General features: G+C 49.1%; 1 protein-coding gene across 6 annotated transcripts in view; it reads right to left on the bottom strand.

Moving 5' to 3' along the window:
* The window catches only part of LOC116950414 (chloride channel protein 2-like), a 97,676-nt gene that overhangs the window by 1,928 nt on the left and 69,363 nt on the right, over nt 1–26,385 (bottom strand). For 5 of the 6 annotated variants that reach the window (XM_076072981.1, XM_076072979.1, XM_076072982.1 and 2 more), the window contains 18 exons: nt 25,744–25,821; nt 19,710–19,788; nt 15,930–16,055; nt 15,717–15,801; nt 15,133–15,234; nt 13,241–13,325; nt 11,485–11,640; nt 10,869–10,938; nt 10,463–10,573; nt 9,896–10,109; nt 9,132–9,265; nt 8,232–8,437; nt 7,455–7,536; nt 6,821–6,894; nt 6,074–6,136; nt 1,445–1,480; nt 900–1,004; nt 94–180 (listed from right to left, as the gene is read on the bottom strand). In XM_076072981.1, the coding sequence (XP_075929096.1) occupies nt 94–180; nt 900–1,004; nt 1,445–1,480; nt 6,074–6,136; nt 6,821–6,894; nt 7,455–7,536; nt 8,232–8,437; nt 9,132–9,265; nt 9,896–10,109; nt 10,463–10,573; nt 10,869–10,938; nt 11,485–11,640; nt 13,241–13,325; nt 15,133–15,234; nt 15,717–15,801; nt 15,930–16,055; nt 19,710–19,788; nt 25,744–25,821 (1,893 nt within the window). The remainder of the gene's footprint in view (nt 1–93; nt 181–899; nt 1,005–1,444; nt 1,481–6,073; nt 6,137–6,820; nt 6,895–7,454; nt 7,537–8,231; nt 8,438–9,131; nt 9,266–9,895; nt 10,110–10,462; nt 10,574–10,868; nt 10,939–11,484; nt 11,641–13,240; nt 13,326–15,132; nt 15,235–15,716; nt 15,802–15,929; nt 16,056–19,709; nt 19,789–25,743; nt 25,822–26,385) is intronic. The other variant, XM_032968129.2, reaches the window with a different exon arrangement.

Raw genomic sequence — 26,385 nt, 5'->3', positions numbered from 1 at the left:
TCCGCCGCTTTTGTCTCAGTGCCGACGTTTACACACCGCACCAGGTATTTGTGTATATGTGTGTGTGTGAATGTGCCAGTTGGCATGTCATACCTCCGGAAGGGCAACGACGCCCACGAGCTTGCCAATGCTGGTCACGTACGCTCGGCTGAGACCCAGCAGAGAGAAGAGTGTGTGGGTCTGCAAGACACGTGACTCTTACTTCACCACTTACATGCCCACCAGCTCGACTGTCCGCTTGCTCACTCTCAAGTACAGTGACTGGGCTGATAGAACTCACTGCATGACAGAACAAGAGAGTAAAAGAGGGGAACCTGAATAATCTTTTGGGCAAATGATGGGTATATTACTCTGTAGCAGGGCGGGCAGCAAAGTGCAGCTCCTTAGTGCAGATAAGAGGTCACTTAAAGGGATCTCAGAAGTAGTTCTGTGATATCTGCTTCGGTGGGCCATTTTGTAAAAGAGTGCCCCTGCTCTGCAAGAGGTCCAAGTAGATACTTTGTCTTGTGACATGAAGAATTAGAAAAATCTCAATTTAATTACTCCTGTTTGCAGGGCGCATCGGTGTGAGTTGCTTGTGAGAGCAAGTCCATGGTGATATCATTCACAAATGACTAACACTGTGGGACGCAAGGAGTGTACAGTACTGATATGCGAGATACAAATGGATTCTTCATTTTATGCCACGACGCCGATCGCACAATTGAGATCAAATTGGACGAGACAAAAAAAGATTTAAAAAACAATTACAACATGGTGGCCAGGTCTCCCTTGTGAAATAGACAATGTATGCAAATCGGGCCCCACCAGGTTAATTAAAGGCCATGTGACGGCACTAATAGAGCCTCGCGTTCACAGTGAATGAACTCAGATTAAGCGCAAACCTGACGAGGGCCCACCTTGTGCAGCGACGTGCGCTCCACGAGCTGGAATGGGGACGGGTCGATCCTGCAGAAGTCAAACTCCACCATCTCGTCCAACTGCTGCTCCTCCCACTCCTCCACCTGCCGAGACAAGCTTGGCGGTGACGAATCGGGTTTCCATCGAGAAGTAAGAGGAACAATGTGGCTCACTCCAAATAAAAATTTACTCGGTAACTTTTACCATTCTCCAGAATTGTTTTTTTTTCATAAGCAGCTGCTGCTGGGGCTGTGTGTTGGGATCCACGTGCTGTTTTTGCCGTTTGTGTTCCTTATAAGTGTGATTGGATGTCAAGTATAGCTTATTTTGAAATAAAAAAAATCACTTGCCACTTCCTAAATGCATTTAGAAAACAAAATGTACATATTTTTTATGTTTGCAAGTATGATCAATATTCTAATGTCCAAAGAAAACGTCATTGAATAAGTATCACTTAATGTAATAGATTGAGCTGTAAACCCAGCATGCGTTCTCCTGGGCTCAGCCAGAGTCATTATCTCTTGTTCCTGTAATGAGCTCTCACCTCCATCTCAGTCATGGAATCCACTTCTGGCTCCTCCTGTGAAGAGATGTGCCGCAGTCATTCCTAATCCCGAGTCCACCTGACATCGCATGATATCACACCCCCTTCACATCACACGACATCATATCCACATCATACGTTATACTACCATCACACGACATGGCAGCAATACCATATTCACATCACACCAATATCACTCAACATCAAATTACATCATACCCTCATACATTACACTATCATTGCATCATAAGCATATTACATTTAACATCGCAAAGCATTATACCAACATGACAGACATTACACCAACATCACAACCTCCATCACGGGCATTACGCAGTCATTGCAGCACCATCACTGGACCGTGTACATTTGGTACACGTGTGTAACTCTGTGTTATGGACAAGCCAGGACCCATGAGGGCATAGAAACCGATTCCAGGGTAAGATCACAAAATGAATAGAAAAGGCCAAGGCTTTGACAATTGTTTCACAGAATAATTTCATAGGAAAATAATTTTCATCAATTGTGATTTCAAATGTACTGCACATTATATACAGCAAGTAGTATCTCAAAAACATCTCATTTGTTTAAGTAAAGGATACTGGATGAATAATATATCTTAAATTGCAATGCCTTCATTTAGGCCAAGGTCTAGACCTGGGCCTTGTTGAACAAAGCCAAAGCCTGACCTCTAGGACAAAAACACAAACTTGAAAGTGGAAGATGCCTCTGGGACTGAGGCGTATGAAGAGAAGCTGTGCAGTACACAACAATATGACATAGTGACCACAACTGGTTTTAAATTACTGTTGCATATGGACTAAAGAGAAAACCACGCTCACAAGACCACTTACACATGTCACCACGATCAACGCTGTATGAAGGGCGCCCAGTTCACTCTTGTTCAGCCTGCTCTATTGCTGCATTCACCCTGCCTCGCCTGTCCAACTCATGTGGCCAACTGCCTGAGTTATATTCATATTCTTGGTTCTTTCGGTAAAGTCACGTAGAAGGGAAACAATAAAATAATAAAAAAATATTTTTTTATGAATCCCTGCAGTCACGAAAGCTTTAAATAAAAATGTATGCCTGAGTTATAGTTTGAGAAGTGACAGGGATGGTTGGCTCAAGAGATGTGCGGAGAATGATGATCTCAGGTAGGTTACTGAGAACTACACACGAGGCCCACTTGGTATATGGACACAGACTTGAACCACGAACTTGCCATCTGAGTGGCAGAATAGGGCTGCTGATATACATACAGAGGGGATGTCAGAGCATGGTAGAGATGACAGGAGCGAAGGCTTGTTTGCAGGTAGAAGCAGTGGTGAAGCAGAGCTCTGTTATTTTTACTGCAGGAGTGGCAGTGGGGACGCAACGATGCCCAGCAGTGGCACAGGTGGCAAAATATGTTAACCAGCGGTACCCAGCAGTATGCTGAATGGCGTGCATGATGGGGGCCAGCGTTAAGACTAAGCTATTGTTAATGTGTGAGGGTGGTGGGTGAGCAACCTCTCTATTCAGTGAGAAATACTGCACCGTGAAGGTCCTTTGAAACTTTTTCTCGCTCAGCCTGTCCTACAACCACTGCTAACGCCCCCACTACACATATCACCACTATCACCATTAACCATCATTATTGAAGAGCCTGCAACAGGGCCAGTTTGCATGGTAAGAGTGATTTGTAAGCATGTAATATTTATCACTCGCAGTGCATGCATCTGATCACAGCTGACAAAAATCTACTATTTATGATTGAAAAATATGTGACTTTAGGCTGATGGAACAAACAAGACAGAATAAGACAACACACAGTGATATAATAAAAAAAACAATCAGCAACAATAGCACAGGTAAATAATGTCTTCGTTGCACTGTTAAATTACGCAACTCCAGGCCAGAACAACACCGTGCCCTGGCTGCGCTACACCGCACTATACTTGTGCACCAGACACATTCTATCACGCCACACCACGCTACACCAAGCCACACGGCAAGGCACTAAGCTACGGAGCAGCAAAAACAGCAGTCTCCAAAACCACATTGTAAATGCCCCCTCTCCTTCTGTTGATGTGAGAATTCTCAAGAGGCAAGTTTCTTATCATATTGTATCAAAACAAATGTCAAATGTTTAAGAGGAGGCCAGTTGGCTTCGTGGGCTGACGCTAATACCCATGTCAGTAAGCTTAGTCAGAAATAACGAAACCCTGTTTGCAAATCCTGGGATTCCACATGAGTTTCAGCCAGGGCCTCAAGTGCAGGTGCTCTTATGGTTACAATGACTGCACAATGCCAAAAAACATCTTTTACTGAATGTCACCGAGCCCAGCTCTGAGAGATATTTAGCACACCAACAAGGACACCCCCCCTCACTCGTGTGAACGGTGCATTCTGGGTACTTGCGTATTGCACAAAAGTAAAAAATATTGAGTGAAACAGCTACGATATCACACCTTGCTCATTCCCTAACATGAAGTGTGGCCCTACTGCCGTTTGGGGGATCATACAGATGCCTCCGTCAGCAGCATTTAGACATCAGAGACCGGAAGAGAAGAGAAAGGGCTAACAGGATCTTCCCCATTTTATTTTAATGCCTGGCTCACGGTTGTGTCTGTGGGAGAGAACTGCAGGCATCAGCCAATGGGCATAACTCAGAACACCAGGCAGCCACTGAATCTGGAAAAGTGTTTCACTTCTGCTTGCTGTGGTTTTCAGTTTACAAGCTGCATTTCACATCACAAACCTCTTTTGAAATCCAGGATTCACTTGCAGTTATTTTTCCATTGTGGTCACAGCTGAAATTTCTGTCAATTGAGACGCGTTCGCATTTAGATTCTCTGTAAATAAAATAGTATAAACTGGACTTGAGGAGTGTGTTCCAGTGATGATGGGACATATGCTCTTAAGTGGGCACACATTCTGCACCACCAATCCATTCTCTATCTCCACACTTGCAGCTGTTACGCAGCAGGGAAACACTTTCTCGAAGCAAGTGCAGCCTCGTGTTGTGCTACCATGCTGCTGCTGGTGGTGGCGGCAGGACGCGGAGTGGTTAGTGATAGCAGAGGGGCCGTTTCCGGCTAGGTTAGTGCCGAGTGCCGTGGGAGGTACGGAGGCCAACGCAAGTTTTGGTGAGGTGTCCACGTTCAGCCTCCCAGGACCCGCACACTCCCAGTGACGCAGCGTGCTTTGAATGGGCCCGAGTGCAATCACTGGAATGAGGCCCTCTGTCCAATATCCACCCTTATTCACCCAATTGTACTGCCTGCACACTCGATAGCTACTCGACTGACATGCTCCTCATCGCTCAACACTCTCACTGCTTCCACTGCCAGTGATCAATTATGATTACCAGGGATCAAAATGATCACAAATGATTCTGAGTGGCAGTCATCTCCCACTTATGCAAAGTCCTTCCTCCAACCTCTAAAAGCTTTTACCTCTGATCCAATTTCCTCCAATTCTCCCACCCCCCTCACTTCCTCTTGCAACTACTGTCACAGCTCAGGAAGGTTGCTGTTTTTCCGCTACGGCTCTTAAATCTGGAGTGGCCTCTCCTTGCCCTGTTTCTCTCTCTCTTTAAGTGAACATTGAAGGCATCTGTCCCTGTGTATGTTAGCATGGTTAGCTAGGTACGGTGCGAAAGAAGTTAAACATAAAAGTGTGTAACCCACATACACCTGTCTTCACATCAGTGTGCACTGTCTTGACTCTGCGGAAGTGTTTATGTACAATCTCACCGTCCTCTCTGTCTGCGGATCGTGAGTAACAGCTGATGATTACTATCAACCACGACTAGCTCACAAGAATACTCTGGTTATCGTGACAAAAACTGCTTCAGCACCACAACTTCACCGATATTCATGCTCTCACTGCCTTATGTTAAATGTGGTATTTCTAACATATTACCCTTTTGATATATTTATTTCACACATGTTCATTGTGGGACCTGTACATTGTAGTGTGCTCTATATCCATGCTGCACCTCATCATGCCCACGCCTGAGTGCTAATGAGCTAATGTGTGAGTGGCCAAGGCGTGGCTGCCGTTCCTGTGAACTCCACAAACGAAACGTGGCCATGCACTGAAAATTCTGAGCATTGCAATGGGGATGAGGCATGGGCGGTATGGAGCCAAGCCAACTGGCCAACAAAACGCGAGCGCTACCCTTAACCAACTAGCCAACTCGTATTGTTTGGTCCTTGCACTCACCATATCCCTCCCACTTACTCAAACTGTGAAGCCAACCAGCCACCAATACTACTAATATTACTACTACCCTTGACATTACCCAACCAACCAGTCAACCAGCCACTAGCACCAGCTCTACCCCTGACTCTAATGCTTCCCCTAACCCCACCGCCTGTGCTTTACCTCCATTTCATGTTCTGTTTGCATTTATATTTCGGTCAGTGCTACCCTATGCAGGCCGAACAGTGGACACCCCACCGCACGAGGAGAGGGGACACGGCGACAGGATGAAGGCAGTGCGGATCTACGTTGGCGTATGCATTAGCGAGAATCACAATGCATAGAAACATTGGCAGCCTTAGTCTTAGTGTTACAATAACAAACTAGAATCACTCCACAAGCAAGCTCCGTCCGCCACTCTGGGCAGAGGCCACTTACCACGACATATATTTTGACCCGTTTTTGCTTTCGGCTTTCGAGGGTCTCACATTTGGTGGAGCTCTTTGGAGAGGAGAGACACGGCAGCGTACAGCACTCTTTTAACACACGCCACCATGCGCCCCGCACCACAGATGCCCGCTTCCCACGCGACAAGGCGTGCGGGCCTTGTCATGAGGCTGCATTGTCACTTACCAGCCCACGGCGTTGGTGAGCTAGCTACTCCACAGCAGCGGCGACATCGGGCCACTGCTATGTGTGCAGTACATGTGTATCACGTGTCGCTTTACTGCATGGGTGGGCGCAAGATAAATGATAAATAATGATGATGGTGTTGTTTGGAGTGCGCCATAGTGCCTTGGAATGCGGCAAAGATGAAGTGTACTTTTTTAAATTGTCGATTCTACTGTTAGCACTTCGCTGTGACAGAGAAATTGGTTCACGGAGAGGGCCTCCTCTGTGTGTGGCTCTGTGATCAGAGGATTCTGTGTGGAGTGTAGAGTTAAATATCTCAATTATCAGCGAGACATTCTTCAACCTATTGATGTAAATGTAACATAATAGGGATAGCAATTCACAATGATGGAGTGAAGAGTTTGCAGTGAAGTGTCTGGAGTAAGGCAGTAGGTGGGAAGTATGTGGAGCTCAGCATCGTATATCTAGAGTGATGAATCTGTGGTGAGGTGTCTGTAGACTGTATTGCGTTTGCAGTCAGTTGCCTGTATTGAGGGAACTGGTGTCTCCTACCTCTGCCTCGGTCTCATCCTCACTGGGACTCGAGCAGAAGATGGTGTTTAGAGCCACTCGTGGGCTCTCCTGCCCTATAGCATCACACCATGGCACACCACGTCACAACAAAATACGACACACCACATCCACAATACCACAAAACACCATGCCACACCAAACCACTCAACACAGCATACCACAAAACACCAGTTCATGCCACGTCACAACATGCCACAGCATTCCTATCAAAACCATGGTGACATGGTCGCATGCTGGCTCATCATGGTTGAATTTGTATGTGTGACACTGCAATAATCTGTATCTAAAATGTCTGGAAAGTAATTTTGTTTTTTCATCAACCAATGAGGTACATTTCCTTGCATACATCTCCTGCCAGGCTTTCTGGGCCAGGCCACCTAGGCGAGAGGGGAGGGCAGGCCTCGGGCCTCCCAGCCTCTGATTTGTTACACAGACACATTCCTGAATTTCATGGCTAAGTGACTTGTGACTGCATCCTGAACTAAAAGCAACGAAGTTGCAGTGTTTAGCACAGGATGCGCTTGCAGAGCCTAACAAAGTTTTGCGCGATAAAATCGCAACGTCGGCCGAGGGTTGGGCATGTTGTGTTGTGCGGTGTTCCGCCACTCTGTACCTGCCCTCCTCTCCAAGGCCTGTGCTGACAGAGTGTTGGGCGTCTGCTTCATCGCCGATTTGAGCGGTTTCCCATTCGTGCTCTGCTCATGGGAGGCGGGGAGGTGGGCAGCAAAGTGTCCCACAACATGAGTCGTTTGTGCATGACAGCAACATTGTGTGCGACTTGCCTGCTTCAATCATTCACCTGCAGTGCGTATAACATTATCCAGACTACCCCTAAAGCCGTTCACTGGCTCTCACTAACCTCGACATGAACGTAGAAAAGTTTGATCATCAAACCCACCACCACACAAAATAAGAACTATCTATTTAAGTCAGTGGGTCTCTAAATAAGTAATTGGGTGTCTATGTAAGTCAATTGATTTTTTTTATGTAAGTCAATTAATCAACTTGTGAGTCTGTATCTACATTTATTTACCACATAGTACACCACTTCCGATTTGGTCATTCTCCAGCAGCAGTTTAAATGTTCAGGTCACTCCAGTTCACTCTTGCTAATGAGGCTATCCTAGTATCTTGAGTTCTCATCTGGTTAAACAAATACACTTGAACTTGTTTACCAGACTACTTCTGAAGCTGTCCACTGAACATATGGTTGCTACTGTATATCCTTTATTTAAGCAGGAGATGAAATATACCCATGGAGACACATGGCACTGCATGGTCTCTGGATACACTAAATAACTACAGACACTTCATTACAGACTCGTATAAACCTTGCTGATCAACGCTGCCATGATACGAAAGAATAAGACCCCCCAATGCTGGGCCCCACCTGCAGGGTCTTGCCATCATCGTTGGTGCTCAGCACAGCACCGTTGAGTGCTTTGTTGGGGGCAGCGCTGGCGGAGGCGGCGGCAGTAGTGGTGGGTGTGAGGGAGCGATGCTCCAGGTGCTGCAGCCTGCGCTCACGGCCGGCCTGCCGGTCCAGCAGCACCTGCAGCTCGCTGCGCTCCACCGAGCCCAGCAGGATCATCGAGTCTGCAGGTGGGGGACATGTGGAGGACACGCGGGGGACATACGGGGTCGCAAAATGAACTCACCCCACACTGCCAGGACACTGGAGGACAGAGTTGCCAACTTAGCGTTTATATCGCTTAATCTCGTGACCTTTTTGTATTCCGTAGCAACAAATTTTGTTAAAGCGACTCACGACAAATCTAGCGACTTTCTGGGATGAGGACATTCTGCCTATGTATGATTGTATGTTGAACTTCTTTTTTACCATACGTAGTCAACCGTGCTAAATAGAGATCCGGGGGAATGACAACAAACTAAACGCAAAAAGCATTTCTAAAGAAATTAGTTTTCAATGTAGATTTAAAAGTGCATTTCTTCAGTAGCTTCCTAATATTGGAAGGAAGAGCGTTGTAGATGGCCGCAAAATCAGATAGCATGCGATGCAGTAACCGTTTTTATTCGATGTTTCGCCAAAAGCCGTTGAGAGGATGCATTCAAGAGTGATCGCAGGTGCGTGTTAAGAATCTTGAATATGAATCCTGCATCTGTTTACTGTGTTTAACACCTAGTAAAATATCAAGTGGTAAAATGTTTCAGAAGGTCTATCTGGTGGCATCTCGTGACTCTTTGAAGTATGTAAGGCGACTTTCTGTTTTAACGAGTCGGTGACGTTGGCGGTGGCCTTTGTGGGGCCCGGCCCTGAGGCCTGGCTCACCAGACGAGTCAACAAGTGGGAAGGACTTGAGGCTGGAGCTGCATAGCAGCTCCTTGAGGTCGCGGTACTTGCACACGTACGAGATGAAGCACACGTCGCGCACCATGATGTCCTCCACAAAGATGTTGTACGTCCTGCGCGGAGTAGTCAAAACTTTCAGTTACTTTCGCGTAACAATGGCTACACGGGTGCAGCACGGGGACTACGCATCATCCAAGTCGGGGACGATCGGGGATGATCATGGCTCCAGAGTTCCCTCGCGATCCACCCTCCAGCATCTCAGCAGTTACACACGGAGGGCAGTTGTTACACTGATAAAGTACGACATGTATTATGTCACTACATGACTGGTGTAGTTACTCCCCTGTGGAGGCGGCTTGTGAAGGGACACTACTGGTTAGGTGGAGGCAATAGCTGTCTGGCAACAAGAGAAGGCAGAACAATGCTCACAACAATGAGCGGAACGCTGGGTGGCTAAATCACACCAAGGTGGCACAGCAAGGACCGCAGGTGGTGTATCTGCCAGTAATCTCATTCAATCGACCCAAAAGAGGTGTTTGTCTCGTGATCTCCTAATAATGAGCCTCCCACACTCCACGTGGCCTCAAAGTACACCTAGCCTGGCACAATCGCCATGATGACATCGCCAGAACTTAGTGGTTAATGTTTTGTTATGTTATGCTCATCACCACACCGGTGATGTTATACACGTGCTACATAAATCATCACACTGGTCAGGCGGCCGGGTGTGCTGATGCGCTCACTCTGTGTTCCCCCAGCCCAAATCGGGCAGGTACGGCAGCTTCTTGATAAGGATGACGCTGTCGTAGAGTGAGGGCTGCAGCGCCTGCGCCACGGCATTGGCGAGGATGACAGCGATGAGCACGGGCAGGATGTGCGAGATCTGCCCCGTGAGCTCGAACACGATCACTGACGTGGACACGGTGTGTGTCACCGCACCCGTGAGCGCCGCCGCTCCTGCACACACAGGCACGGTCTTGCATGCAGGTACACTTGTCTATCGACACACGTAGACACGTTCGACGAGAGACCACCTGAATTTGTTTCCCGCTCACAGCCAAAAACGATTATCTGAACCAGTCCTGGGCCTCCCCCCGGTTGAATCAGCTTTACATGACTACCTGGTGCAGTGTATATACATCAGCACCAGAGAGACAAAGGTGGTCGGAATTACAGCCAAACCACGCCCTTGTGCGTCGTGCCGACCTCACAGGTGCTCGCCAACGACACTTGCCCCCAAAGTCTATGGATGCTGCATGGGGGATCCTTGTTTTTGTGTGTGAACCTAGCAGGCACGTGCATGTACACACCTACGACGGCATAGCCGCCTGGTACAATGTGGTAGACCTTGTCCTCGGAGTGGATTCCGTCCGGGAACCAGGAAGCCATGGTTTCCCCAACGAGGCGGCCGAAGGCAGCTCCTGCACGGGGGAACGGAAGTGAGTGAAGGCTGCACAGAGAGCCATGGAGAGGCATGGAGAGGCACAGAAAAGCACGGAGACACACCATGATGCACGAAGGAGGCTCAGAGACACACGCAGATATAGGAGGCATGTAGGCACACGGGAACACATCAAGACACTCGGGATTGCTTTAAGATGCACGGGAACACATTGGGGATGCGCAGATATACACAAAGAGATGTGCGGAAGCTATAAAAGGCACGGTGGCGAGCAATGAGGAGAAGACATTCGTGTAGGCCGCGGAATCACCTACCGATGACGAACACGGGCATGAATGATCCACACGGCACAGGCATCGTGGTTGCCAGGGCACTCATCCAAAACTGAGGCACAGAGAAGGGTGGCTGCTATCAGCCCCAACAACAGCAGCACAGCACAACAGAGACCAGCACATCAAACTATAGCACAATACAACACAGCGCAATAGACAATAGCAGACCACAACATATGCCAGCCCAGAAAAAGACAGCTCAGAGCACATCAGAGCACAGCACAGGACAATAGCACACACCACGCAGGGGAGAATAGTGCAGCACAAATGCATAGCGTAACACACAATAACATCGCACGATGTGCCAACACCCTGTCATGTTGCAGGACTATGAGCAATCTAACCCTTAAGGAGGGTCCTGTTATATTTTTTTGTTTACCAATTCCATGAATTAGAGTTTGGCTTCATGACAGAGAAAGCCCGGGAAACCCAGATAAAATGCACCACGCCCATGAGGGTAACACTCAAAGCTTCATACAGATAGATTCAAGAATCCATGCTGCTCTGCCATCTCCTGGCCTCCTCAGTGTGCATAAACGTGGGGTCCTGGAGGAGCCCGGGACAGCGCCTGGGTCGTGAAACCTCATCGCAGTGGCACCTTCATGATGATGAAGACAAAAAGAATGATGAAGACATTGGCGTTCGGGTGCTTCCAGTGGCTGGCATTGTCCAGAAGGTCGAACTCGTGCGCGACGCCCTCCTTCACCCATGTGCGGTTATCGAACAGCGTGTTGATGATCTCCCTCTGCGTCAGCTGTCAAGGCACAGTACACGGCATGGGCGTCACTCGCACCGCACCCCTACAGCCGCCCACATCGCCCCCCCATCACCCCCGAATGCCCCCATCACCTTCCATTGCCTCCCATCGTCTCCCATCACCCCCCACAGCCCAAAGTAACAGCGTCCTATGCTAGAGACGTGTGCAGTGAGGATGGGAAGGGATTGTGGTCACAGCAGCCACGAGATACACAAAAACAATAACCGCCGTTCGCCACCAAGTGGCGATGATGCCACTATGGCGCTTGTGCCAGGCTATGTGCACGTTAAGGCCACGTGAAGTGTGGAATTCCTGCTGGCAGGTCACAGTATAGACCCAGGTGCCATGGGTTGCCTGACTGAGATGACTGGCTGATGCACCACCTGTGCCCCCTACTGTGCCAACTTGCTGTGCTTTAGCCACTTTGCTCGTTGTTGTGAGCATCGCTCCTCTGCCCCCAGTTGTTGCTGGAGGGCGGCTGCGTCCAACTGCCCAGTAGCGTCCTTCAAGAGCCTCCTCCACAGAGGCCGATCTTGACACCGCTGATACCAGTCATCGGCAAGTCCACTCAGCTCCACATCCTCCTGTGCCACATCACTCCATCTCTTCTCCAGTCCGTACCACACCAATTTAGCCCCCTCTGTCCGGCTGAACAAAAGCTGTTTAGGCATGCGGTGGCTGGGCATTTGGACTATATGACGCAGCCAACGTAGTCTTGCCTGCCAGAGGAGCTCACTGATAGGACTTTGTCCAGATCTTTCAAGGATTCGTGAGCTCCTCACACAATCCAGCCTGGTTAAACTCAAGATGGATCTCACAGACAGGCCAGTCAAAATGTTTCTAACCGGCAAAGATATTCCATTAGGGGGGTCCACGTTTTGCAAGCATAGAGAAGGGAGGGCATGACCATTGCCGAGAAGATAATGCCGCTCGGCTGATTCGGAGTGAGACCTCTGCTGTCAAATCAAAGCCGGTCATGAGCACACTGCCCAGCTTTGGAAAACTCTCCACTCTCTCCACAACTGCCCCATCACCAATTGGGAGTCGTGGTGGTGTGGTGTTTGATGGCACAAAATACCCAAAATACGAGACACACATATACACTCACACACAGATAGAGACACAAAGACAGTGACACCCACAGATACAAAGACAAAGATACACACAAAGAGACCCACAAAGAGATAGACAGAGAGACACACAAAGAGGTACATTCACTCACAGATATGAGACTCACACGTGCCTGAAAAACACTCTACTCCATAGGGGTTGGGCCCAAGCACCACGTAATTATGAACTTTGTTCACACAGATGCACGTAGTTTACACACAGAGCCCCAGCTGACACACACACACGCAGAACCAAACCAATGTTTGGCACAACACGTGCGAGGAGAGGGAACAAGGAATGCAGGAAGGCCGAGAATCAGACGGAGAGACATAGCTACAAAAGATTCCAAACAAAAGACCATGATCCTCCATAACGGCGAGACTGATTCAAGATGGGAGGTAGTTGAAGGCGTTTGCCAGCATTGGCCCAGCGCTTGCTCAGCTCAGTCCTCGATGCTGATTGGATGGAGAGGAACCGAGTATCTTACTTCTCCTGCCATGAACTGTCCGAACCCAGGTGGGAAGGTGAGTGTGGCGATGATGAACGTGACGGTGGCCGGGAAGAGCAGGCGCCTGAGACACACACGCGACGGAACCGCCTTTACTCACGCATTCTCATACGCGCGTACGTTCTCGTGCATCCGTGTGCATGTGTGTATGTGTACGTAGACAGAATCGCAGGGCAGTGGCGCGGTGCACTGACTTTGCATCACCGAGTTCGTGACGCTGTGGTAATTTCACCACGACTTAGTGGTGAATGGCAGGTACGCACACACACACACAGTGGCAGGTATGCACACACAGTGGCAGGTACGCACACACACACAAGATGGCCGCCTGAGGCGCGCGCGCTCCTGGGGCGCTCCCGGGCCGCGCTCCCAGCAGCGGCTGGCGGGGGCCGTTTGTGAGGGAGCCGATGGAGCCGAGGGGGCCGACGGAGCTGGGGGGGGGGGCGACGGAGCCGGGGGGGGGGGCGACGGAGCCGGGGGGGGGGCGACGGAGCAAGGGGGGGGCGACGGAGCTGGGGGGGGGGCCGATGGAGCCGAGGGGGCCGACGGAGCCGGGGGGGGGGGGCGACGGAGCCGGGGGGGGGGGCGACGGAGCCGGGGGGGGGGGGCGACGGAGCTGGGGGGGGGGCCGATGGAGCCAGGGGGGGTCGACGGAGCCGGGGGGGGCCGACGGCACGAGCAGAGGGAGCCGACACTGACTTTCTCACTCACACCATGCACTGACTCACTCACACATCATGCACTGACTCGCTCACACATCATACACTCGCACAACCACTGACCCATTCACTCATCATACACAGGTTCACTCATCGTGTACTGGCTCACTCGCACATCATACACTCACTCACACTGCCGCTGACTCGCTCACACATCATACACTGACTCACTCATGATGCGCTAACACATCGTGCGCTGACTCACACATCATACACTCACTCACACTGCCACTGACTCGCTCACACATCATACACTGACTCACTCATCATACGCTGACTCACACATCATACGCTGACTCGCACATCATACACTCACTCACGCTGCTGCTGACTCACTCACACATCATACACTGGGAGTGTCGTGCTGCCAGCTATGGCTGCAGTTTTTTGTTGTACGTGTTATGTATATCGTTTATTGTTCAATTTAAAATCACAGTTCCTATGATTACTGTTGTTACATTGTTTTTATAGCTTTATTTTGGTGATTCGAAAACATATGTTTAATCTAAATTGTCTTATGGTTGTTGTTGTTGGCTTGCACCACATTGATTTTTGCACACAGCGTTTTAATAATTTTTTGGTGTGTGGAATATTTGCTAGTTTATTCCAGGATGTTTCTGTTACGCGTCGTCGCTTCAAGATGTTCTGTGTTCAAATTTTGTCTGTTGCGGTTGCACCCGACTTAAGAGCCGCATGGCTCACAGGGCTATACCTAATAAATGAAACTTTAAACTATTGCATGACTGAATGGATACGTGCATGCATGTGACAGTGCTGGCATGGCTGTCAGCACGCTAACCAAAATCGTATAATCTGGATCAACTGCCGCAGATAAACACAATCACCATGCCCGTGCATAGCCCCATGAGCAGAGATGCTCTCTAGTATAGGTAAAGGTACAGCCCTGCAATTGCTGGCTCACGCCATTGTTGGCAGAGGGACCTCCACTCGAGGAAGCACTAGAGAGCCCCTCTAGATTGTATTAAAGAGCTACTCTTTCACACTGGCCACACAACCTGGAAGCGTACATTCTATCGTACTGTAATGTGTACGAATGTATAGGCCACATATTTCAAAGACAATTGAGACAACAGTGTTTCCCCGGGAATGACTGGGAGGACCGGGTATCAGTGCGGGAAATGAAGGCCTCACTTTTTCATGAAGAACTTGTTGATGGCCTTGTTCCTTCGGAAGAAGAGGACGATCCTACGGTTGAAGTAAACGAAGAGTGCGCCGACCAGACCACACGAGATCCTAGCGCAGAACACAGCCGCAGCTTCAGCACCAGGCTCACCACAACACTCTCTCCAGCTCAACACTCAACCACAACACACTTACCACAACATACACTCACAACAGATCACTCACCAACACAACACTCTCAATGCAACATTCTGACCACAACATGCTCACTTACTGTCAGAACATACTTACTACAATACTCTTGCCAACACTACACTCACCAACACAATGCTTACACCACAATACTGTCACCAACACAACAAACCACCCATCAGCAACGCTCTCATTATAACCCTATCACCAAACCGCCCTTATCCCAGAGCACATCCTCACTCTTCTCACCACCACAGGCTCACCCTTGACCCAAAGTTTACGTGGACCGCACTCATGCAGGGCAACGGGAGCCTTTAGGCAAGGTGCTGCATGGTGACCATTAGCGGCGGCGTGCGAGTGTTTGTGTCGCTGAGTGCGAGCAGACAGGGTGAGGCGCGCACCCGATCACCACGAAGGCCGGCAGCTCCTGCAGGTCGAATGGAAAGTCGATCCTGAAGTTGGTCTTGAAGAGCGCAGTGATGGTCTCTGTGGACAACACCGCGATCAACGGGGGTAGCCGCGCGCCCCCCTCGGTGGGGGGACACTTGTGCCGGTAGTTGCGCATGGCTTGTGTTCTCGTGCTCGTCCGCGCGCATCGCAACAGCGCCACTGACCGGCGTCGTTGTTCCACACGGCCAGCACGCGGAAGATGAATGCGCTGATGGTGGCGGCGAAGAAGCCGCGCCAGTAGTTCCTCACGGCAAAGTAGGTGGATGTCACTTCGATGCTGAAGAGCACACCTGCCGGGGAGACGAGGCGTCAGGTGCACTCATCCAGCCACACGCACAATCACACCTCTACATACACCCACCACCTTTATATACAATGACAAAGATCCCCTGTATAGCTTTAATAGACTTTTGAGGCAAGTGCTGTTTGCGAGCATCTATGAAGGCTGGCAAAGTACACGAGGGGGTGGGTGGCTACCACGCCCGACCACCTTTGTCTCCCTAGTGGCGATGTTTTTACACACCGCACCAGGTACTAATTTGAGGCTGAATCGACCTAGAAAAAGCCCAGGACTGGCTCAGATAATCGTCACTGGTGTTGGCCATGAGCGTGAATCGAACTTTGGTCACCAGATTTGCAGCGCACTAACTGCTACACTTCCGCTCCCAACTCTACATACAAAAAAACATACAAAGACCCCCATGTAGCATTAACACAATGTTGGGGCAAGTGCTGTTAGCGAACACCTTTGAAGGCCAGCACGGTATACGAGGTGGTGGGTGGCTCACACCACGCCTGGCTGCCTTTTTCTAGCGCGCTGACCGCTACGCCACACTTCTACATAAACCGACACCACTACATACAGCCACACCTTTACAAACACCCACACATATATACTCACACATTCACCCCTGCATACATCTTCACACACTTGGCCACACTTGCCTGTGTGACATAGGCTGCCCTGCATCCAGGTTGTTATACAACTGTGTGTTGGTGTTGTGTGTTCACCCTAGCCTGTCCTCTGCCCACTGAGAGCCCCTAATCATGTCTCCTTGAGGTTTTCTGGCAGTGGAACGGAGCCCACTCCTCGCGGGTATCAGTGACCGAGAGACTCTCGTGAGACGATTACAGCTGAATGGTGGCCCTGGTAATGCCCGACAAATGAAATGCATCCGAGAAGATATCCACCGCAGAGATGGAGTGATGGAATGAGCTCGTGTGCGGGAGCAGTCGATTGACCATGGCTGCTGCTGCTGCTGCTGAAAATAAATGATGAGGTGGCTTTCTCTGCTGAACAATGCATTGGAGCAAGAGGTTTAAAGGCAATAACAATGATTATGTGCGGAGTGATTGCTTAGCTTAATAGACAGGAACTCGAGCATTAACCCCTCGTACGCACAGTCAGTATTTTCCGAGTACTCAATTTCCATCCCAAACGCAAAGCAACTCCTTCAAAGATTATTGGCCAAACGTCGCAATTGCTGGGCCCAAAAAAGAGATTCTTGAAACTCTGAGAGCCAGATCTGGATCAATAATTTACATGACTGGTATTATCCATAATAAATGGTTTTCAGGTTATATCACGTAAATATAAATGTGTAGTTAACCCACCACCACCTGACACAACCAATTAGTAAGGTTGATCACAATATTCTCAGATCAAAATAATATGTATGGAGGTAAGTTGAGCTTCCTTCGTGCCGTGCGTGGCCTGAGCGTGCTAATCGGAGGTGCGGGGTAGGACAACAAACTAAACATAAAAGCATTCCACTATATGTTTATTAACTGTGAATAACCAATCCAATAAAAAATACTGCATATTCTCAAATTAACATGATCCATAGACTCACAGTGATGACATCACCTTTACTCTATTTAAGACCAAAACAGGAAAACATCTTCAGAATTCTGGCTAATTGCATAATGAAGCTGCTTGCAATCACCAGCGAACGTTGTACTCGAATACCAAATGTTGTGGGTTTACTCTCCAAAACACTGGTGTGCTGAAGTAGTAACTAATTGGCATGTTTTGTTGACGTAACAAACCTTACTAATTGGCTGTATTGGGTGGTGGCGGGTTTAACGACATTTAAATTTACACGATCTAACCCAAAAACTTATGATGGATAATATTGGTCGAGAAAACCTACGTGTTAAATTACTGGTATTAACAGAATCTTACATAATACACCATCAAAAGAAGTGGAGATGTATGTATGTTGAACTTCTTTCGCATTGTACGTCGCCAACCGTGTGAATTGGAGGTGCGAGATCTTGGTGAACAGAGTAAACAGCCACTGTGAATGTAAACAATGCTTAACTCTGTGCTTTGATGCTGACTAAACTAAATACGAGGAAAGCATGCAGGTGTAGAACATGGGCAAAAGCAGGGCTCCATTTCTCACGCGGTATTTTTCGGAACGCTACTAGACTGGGCTTGGAGCAAGGATTATCGGCGTAAGGCACGACCACAGTAGTAACAAGGTACGCATATCCATATAAACAGGTTTGCACATGTAAAATATAAAACAAGGTGAGATGGACGCATCGCCAAACTCTTTCCCGGGTCAGCATTCCAGACTCTGTTCAGGTTGAAATGATGCCCTGGATAGAAATTAATCTGACATGTGTGAAGACGAGGCCACAGGGCGCATGGGTTAATGATCTGCCCCGCACACTCGTCGTACGTACTACGCCTTCCCTCCCTCGATCTCACCCACCAACGTCCCCCCCATTCCTCCCCTCGTCCCCGTACAGCGGTGAGAGTGTGCGCCGTGCGAGTAAACTTGCCTCCGAGGGGCGTGCCGAAGCAACAGCCCACTCCGACGGCACAGCTCACAGTGAGGGCATCGGGCAGGCACGTGGGCCTCTACCCCGGCAGCCGTGGGGAGGACAGAGAGCACAGCGCAGGGACAGTGGAGGAGCGTGAGGCCACGCGGGGCCCAGTGGGCCGCCGCGCCGCCGGCAAGGAGGGGTTAGCGACAGGGTGAACGGGAGACCTCTGGAAACACACGTCGAGGTTAAGGCGATAGAGGACACAGAGGACAAACAGCGCAGAGTAGAAGGAGGAGGCGACGCTCCTGACGCAAAGGTTGGAGGTACACTCGCTTGAGACGGAGCCGTGGGGTTGCTGCAGAGTGACATTTTTTCATGTCGTGTTTTTGGATTCCATCAGCAATGGAAGTTAATCTTCTTTGGTTCTTTCGGTAAAGTCACGTAGAATGAGAATAAAATAATAAATTGATAAAATAAAATAACACAATAAAATTCTCACGACGTTTCGGCCACAACACAAGCGGCCTTCATCAGGTGAAGGGACGAGACTGTCTGGAGGACAGCGCTGTCCTCCAGACAGTCTCGTCCCTTCATTCTACGTGACTTTACCGAAAGAACCAAAGAAGATGAATCCTTGCAGTCACAAAAGCTTTAAATCGAAATGGAAGTTAATCTTTTTAAAATTGAGGGTCGTTGGATTTTGTAAAAAATCGCATTCCATTCTAATGACTTCTACAGGCGACAGAGCCTCATGTTATGTTGAGTAACAGAGACCATTTCAATTAGGGTCTCTCCATTCACCCCTCCCCCCACAAGCATAAGTCGATGCTGCTTGTTGCCATGTGAAGAGCTTGTTCGCCTTGCTTCAGATTGGGATAGCAAAATCCACTTGAATATATATTGTTTTGTGTGTGCAGTCAAAGGTGACCAGGCTGAGACCATAAACCAAACTAAGCTTGAATTGGTTAAATCTAGGCGAGGCCACCAAAGATGTAAATTGAGACATCCCCAGCTCCGTGTTTTAACATTGCTCTAATGAACCGACATCGCACTGCTTCCAGTGTAGCACGGCTCAGTGGAAAGCGAGTGGGTTAGTATCTTAAGCCGTGACCCCTGACCCCCGATGAACACTCAGGAAGATGGCGGCCGAGCCACCCAGGACTTGCCTCCGACAGGGGCGGCAAAGCTGCAGCCAACGCCCACGGCGCAGGCGGCCGCCAGCATCTCAATGTGCCGTGACTCGTTCTGTGGCCCACACCCCGGCAACGGGCACCAGCGCCGACATGGCCGCACCGGGGCAACAGCACACACGCATGCGGGGTTAGAGGCAGCAAAGCCACACAGCAAGCCACTACTACACACACAAAAGCACACTCACACAGGCAATGGCACCATGTCAGATTATCGGCGCTGGGCCGCAGCTGTCAGAACCGTAGAAAAATAGCCAAGGAACAATCGATGCAATAGTCTACAGTGTGTGTGAATAGCAGTCTACACTGTGCATCACTAACACTTTAACGGGAGAGTAGCCGTGCCCGATACGTGTGCCTGCCCACGTGGCGCGTGGTGCCTTGCAGCACGCGATGGTGTAATGTGAGCCCTACTCACACAACTGTTAGCGTTGTGTCTGTTTTCCTATTTTATTCCAGTTGTGCTCTTGCCATATGGCGAGGTGTCCACTGAGAACTCTCACAAAGCACTGCATCACCCTTCTGAGATCCCTTAGAAAGATCTCTTATCCACATTTTCCCGCATGCCCTGCTACAGAATTTTTCATTGTATGTCAGTCAAACTTAAAGATAAATAATGTATTCGGTAAGGCTGTGTTGGTAGTGGTGCACAAGCACAAAAAAACTGACATGTTGACTTTCATTGACAGTTAAAATTCTCAGAGCTGGAATGTTTGCAAAATTCAGTAAAAAGTCGAAGTTAATACATTATAATGAGAATCGTTGCACAGTGAATTGTGACCAGGCTGAGACCATCAACCTCCGACTCTTGAGAACCCAGTTTGATCCCTGGTGGCTCAAACCTGGATTCGAGCCCAAAAACTCAGCAGTGCCAGCTCAGTGCTATGACCCCTCGATTAAACAAATATATTTTTAAAGGTAATTTATGAATGAAAACAAAAATTACAAAATATGAATGTCACTTAATTTTAATTACTTTAGAATTCAGTGGGAGAGGCAGAACAAATAAAATGGCCCCACAGGCACGGGCGCCTGTTGCGTCTCGGCCAATCGGCAGTCTTCGTCTCTCTCGGCTGGTCACGCGCTCGTGTGTGCCGGCGTTTAACACACACACAGGGCTGCTTTCAACACTATTGTATTACTTGTCTGACCATTTTGAGACTGTGCCTGGGAGATCTTGTTTGATTAAGCGCTGGAAAAAAAGACATTAATTTTGGCTCTGAATGAATGCAGTTAGTTGTTTTTTTATAATTATGAAAGCTAATCCATTTCACAAAACAACTCAATGACAAGTAAACTCAAGGCGTACACTAAACAGAGACACACTCTCAATAGATACCCTCTCAACAGAGACCCCCTCTCAACAGACTCACTCCCTATTTGAACATGACCATTATTGTCATCTTTTCTGTCACAAATTCTGCCCCTGTTTCTTCGGGACGTCACTGAGTAGGGTGCTTCTGGTGAAAATGCATAAATAATGCGCCAATTTCTCATGTGACGCAGTTATTTTTGCACTGATTTCTATTTTCTTTATTGCTGTCGTTTATTTCTTTTGATTTTGTCATGTTGATGACCCAAGCCACTCGTGCAAATGAGACTGATCCTGGTCTCTAGTCAAACAAATAAAATTTACCTAAGTCCCTTTCTTTCTGCAAGCAAAGCATTGACGTTGGCACAAGCGCTAATCCTGCTGCTGCTAACGTTATTAGTGTTCCTGGCGTGACCCCCGCGTGGATCTTAATCCGCAGAGCGTCAGGATCAGAGGGGAAGGAGACGGAATGCCCTGTTCCTCCGGCAAATCTTTCTGTGCGCACTCGAGTACGCGGGCACATGCCTTGGCCCGCGGCACTGGCTAGACGCTCGGGCACACGCTGCTCGGGTGAACGCTCACAGCCGGAACACGCGCCACCGTGCGATGTAGAAGATGCACCGCGTTGGACTCCTGCAGTCGTCGATGCTGTCACACGAACCCCAAGCTGTGTTGTAAATTAAACACTGCCGTACAGACGAAAGACTTTAACCAAATCATCCAGAATGTACCCTATCTCGTCCGGTCTTGGAAGTTAAGAAGGTTGAGTCTGGATAGCGTTTGGCTGGCGACTGCCATGCATGACAGTTTTGTGGGCTGCAGTGCTACGTTGTGGGCTGCAGACGGCATTGCAGCAAAATAAATTGTTGAACTGTACTTCTATACTCCCACCTCTACACTCCCAGAATTCACCAAACCGCACTGGCCATTGTGGTGAAGTATCATCAAATAGCCTCCAGGGCACACACAGCGTGGGGAGGACCTCATCCAGTGGTGCATCGGCAATAAGGGGTGCACATTGACACTCAGATCCAAGTCGCATTGCAAGTCGGCCAAGAGGTGACGTCACGGCAACGTCACAGCCCGGCCAATGAGGGCGCGACACTCTCTCCAGTCACAGCACCGTGCTACGGAGCAGGTGCCCAGATGTCCAACGGGACACATTATGTAACACGGTCTTCATTTCATTTCCACCGCGCTCCAAGCTTCATCAGCCATGCCCTTAATTCTCTGAAAATGTGTCAAAACATTTTGCCGAGGTTGGTTTAGCCGTGCTTAAGTTGCCGTGGCTACAGAATCCGCGGGTAATTGCTTTTAAAGGCATTGGGAGAGCACGGGGAAGGGGCAGTTCCCACTGCGGACGCACGGAGCCGCGTTGAGGTGATGATTCCAGCCTTCTCTACGCTGCCTGGAGAAACGGTCGCTCTGAGACGCGTGATCAACAGAGCAGATTTAAGAGCGCTTGGTAGTGGTGGTCGTCATTTGCTGATGAGCAATGAGGCAGTGCCCATCTCCTGTTTAGAACCCTGAGCTAGGAGTGGGAATTCAGTATTTGTATGACAAGGACGAATCGATCCATAGGACAATCACTATTGACTTCCCCACAAAGTGGTATGTATTTGATCAACCCTAGAGGGATAATGGGATGAGTCAGTCACCACCCAGGATATAACTCCCATCCTTCTTATTGCGAGCCGCGTGCTCTACTGCTGAGCCGCCAAGTAAGTTGTACTACGCTGCAATGAACCTGGACACACATTGCCAAAGGTGATAGTATACAAAAGGCATCTGAGCCTCCCCGAGGATGACTCTGCCCAAAATGAGTGCGGCGTTATAATGAACCTTAGCAATGAGTCTGGATAGCGCTTGGCTCTGTGCCCAATTCAATCGTTAATAGGTACTTGCTAACACGTGTTCTGATATTCTATAAAGCTTAATCGAGGTTGTCTTGATCTACGCATAGAAGGGACAGTAGGACTGCTTGAGAATGCAGAGATAAATAACCCACCCCAACAGAACGATTACGCTTAATTATGTCCCAAATTTGTGAAAAGTTCAAATATATGAAATATCACACGACAGAGTGAAAAGATAATATTAGGTGCGAAGATACTCTGACAGAACCCGAGACTCATGATTAATCTTGGGTTCAACTGCTGGTATCGCTTACTTTTGCTGCTCTAGCGAGTCAGAAATAAGTGCTCATAAATGAACTGCCCATCTCTACATCAACACTCGTGGATCACCGAGGGCCCTCGTAGACTACAGGAGGTCCTGTGGCCAGGGGGTATAGATGAGGCTGGCCCCAGGTGTGGGATGATGCTATGACCATGTCAAGGCCACCTCAAACTGCCTCAAGGACTGCTAATTTTAAAATGATTAAATGAATAATTTCACTCAACAGGAATAAGATGCATAATTTAATTTAGATACTCTCACCTTTGGGGGAAACAATTATGGAAATATTTTTAAAATATTGTAATGAAAGCAGAGACTGGGAAGTGATCGCTGCCGAACAGCACTATCAAGACGGATGCCAGCACCGCCATCCACGAATGCGGTCGAATATTTCTGTTGAGAAATGCTGAGGCTGACCGATATTTACACGGCGGTCGTTTTAGCAGTATATTTAAGGCCCCGCTGGCCAGCACAGTGCCAGCTATTTCCGTGCACAGCTCCAAACACGGCGACAGCAGGATGCGCGGTAATGAAATTTCACCCCAGGAAACCGAGAAGCTGCACCTCACGTTCACCAGCAGCGCCACTTTCTCTGTTTCACTCTCCCATGCTCTCTCCCCGGCTTAGGTGTACTGCTACAATCACTTAACCTTCTAACGACTGCGGAGTTGCACCTCTGTTGTATCACCACAAGCGAACCTGCACGCGCTGTGGCGGCGAGGCTACCAATAGCCAGGGCATTACATTATAATATCCTCAGAAAGATGCCCAGGGCTGTCATATGAAAAGGACTGCGCTGCCATGCAACCCCTAACAAGGGTAAAGGAGCTCGGCCTCCACTGCCCACGCCCTCGTGCCAGCAGCGGCGCCACATCAATGCATCGCCGACAGCCACGGGATGTACCCTGCGATTCATTCGCATTTTCAAGAAACTTCTCTGGCTGTGAAACGGAGCTATTTAAATCACGTGAGCTGCAGCTGCTGCACCTTATAAAATCCAGGCACGAGGTGAAACAATTGCTCGGATTAATTAGACAGGGCACTCAGCGCTATTTATTTTCTATTCGCAGCTCCCGTGAAACTGTTTACAAAACTCAAGCGAAAAGTTTATTTTAACCCCCGAGCAGGGTGTGCGCCACACGCACTCTCGTATCGTTGACACTCCTAATTTAACAGCGGTGCGGCAACAGCTGGAGAACGTGTTGGCTCGGGTGCGTGCTGGCACAAGGACGCGCCGCCAAGCGGCCACAGCCCGACATGGGGAAAGCGTCCGCTGGCACGGACCCCGCTCCGTGTGTGCTCAAGGGATCGGAGGAGTCATCGGCCGTGGAATTATCGCCGTGTTTCATGGCGCGCGGACGCCGTGAGTTCGCCGGAGAGGTTCGGCCAGATAGCGGGTGACGAAAGATACATGTCCGCGTTTAAAAGGACGACGACACGTCGCCATCGCGAACAACGCACCGGCAGTGTGGGTTAGACATCTGCGAAGAAGGGGTTCGAACTGCGGAAGAGTCACAGTTTCATCCTCTTCCGTCTCCTGGACTGGAGGAGAGCCGCCATGGGCCACACATGGAATGTTCCCAATGAGCGCGTGAACAGAATCTCCCAGCCAGCGAGTCCATGAATGGTCACATTTGGGGTAGCAATTCAATTACAAAAATAATAACTTTTTTCTTGACTTAAAGCTTTCATGATTGCAGGAATTCATATTATTTGGGTCTTTCGGTAAATTCACGTCGATAGGTTCCTCCTGATGACGATCGCTTGTGTTGTGATCGAAACGTCGTAGTTTTTGGTTGATTTTATTTTTTTGAATCTATCTACGTGACTTTACCGAAAGACCCAAAGAATTAATCACTTTTTTTGTTTCATTTTCTATGTCTAATTTGTATTGGCTATGCCGTTGTTTGCACGAGATGAAGTTGGCACTGTCTCGTTTACATTGAATGTTTAATTTGTTCCGCCTGGTTCGTTAAGCTCTCTGCCCTAAGCAGATCACCAGCTCCAACTGCAGGTGTGGCCATTTTATTGTTTCAAATCATCAGCACAGCTGTGATGAATGAGCTCCCCATCCGTGTGCTCAGTAACGACGGCCCCACAACATTCGCAAGCGTGCGCTCACAGGCAGCAGCAACACACACGGTAACGCAATAGTGATTTGTTACAGCGTCCAGACAGACATCTCGTAGCACACGTAAGTCCTCGGGACGCTGAGCTGTTTGCACATCAGCACGCGTGTGCACACCAGGCAGGCGGTCGTAACTACGTGGCTACCGCTGTCAATCGGTAAACTCCCTAACACGGCTTGCATGGCTTTGTGGGTATCACCTACGATACCCTGAGTAGTAGAATACATTTGCTCTCGTGCTGCGCACACAGTTTTACGAGTCTATGGGGCTTCTCGTTGTCTGAAGTGGGCTCATTAACGTGGACCGTCCAGAGTTATGCAAGCTGATGCTGGGGGGGGGGGGGGTTGGCGCTCACCGTCGGGTTAACCTGACACACGGTGGGCGAGCTCACCTGGTAGATGCCGCCGAAAAACGACATGAATTTACTGAGCAGCGTGGCGCACACGCTGGCGACATGAACAAAGGGGCCCTGCGGACACAATGGAGAGAAGGTACGTCAGCGAGACACGACAACGACATCGGCACACCACCTGGCGAGATAAGCACAAGTCCCGGTGTCAGTCCACCGTTATGCGATGTGCTCCTCACACCATGCGCATCGATGGGGGGCACAGGACAGTACAATAATGGACTTTGCTGCCATGCCCTCTGCGGCTTACCACGTGCCCCAGCAGTAGCAGCCTATGACAATGTGTTCATGTGTGATGGTGGTCATGGAACCAAGAGATATCCAGGCTCAAACCTGCTTAACTTCCAAAATCTGACGGGATCAGGGGCATTCAAGTGCATTTGGTCACAGGCAGAGAACACATTAGTACACATCAACACAGCTCACATCAGTTTGTGTGCTGTTAGTGAGCGCTGTATCAGTGCTATATCAGTGAGCTCTGTATTCGTGAATGCTGTACTAGTGAGAGGTGTATTAGTGAGTATTGTATTATTGAGTGTTGTATGTCAGCAATGGATTACCCAACACTGCATTCGTGAGCTCTGTATTTGTGAGCGTTGTATTAGTGAGCTGTGTTCATGAGAA

This window comes from Petromyzon marinus, chromosome 39 (assembly GCF_048934315.1).
Source record: "Petromyzon marinus isolate PM22_M1 ecotype Great Lakes invasive population chromosome 39, UKy_Petmar_22M1.pri1.0, whole genome shotgun sequence".
Lineage (NCBI taxonomy): Eukaryota > Metazoa > Chordata > Hyperoartia > Petromyzontiformes > Petromyzontidae > Petromyzon > Petromyzon marinus.
The sequence above is the reverse complement of the archived record's forward strand: the minus strand, read 5'-3'. Positions and strand labels throughout refer to the sequence as shown.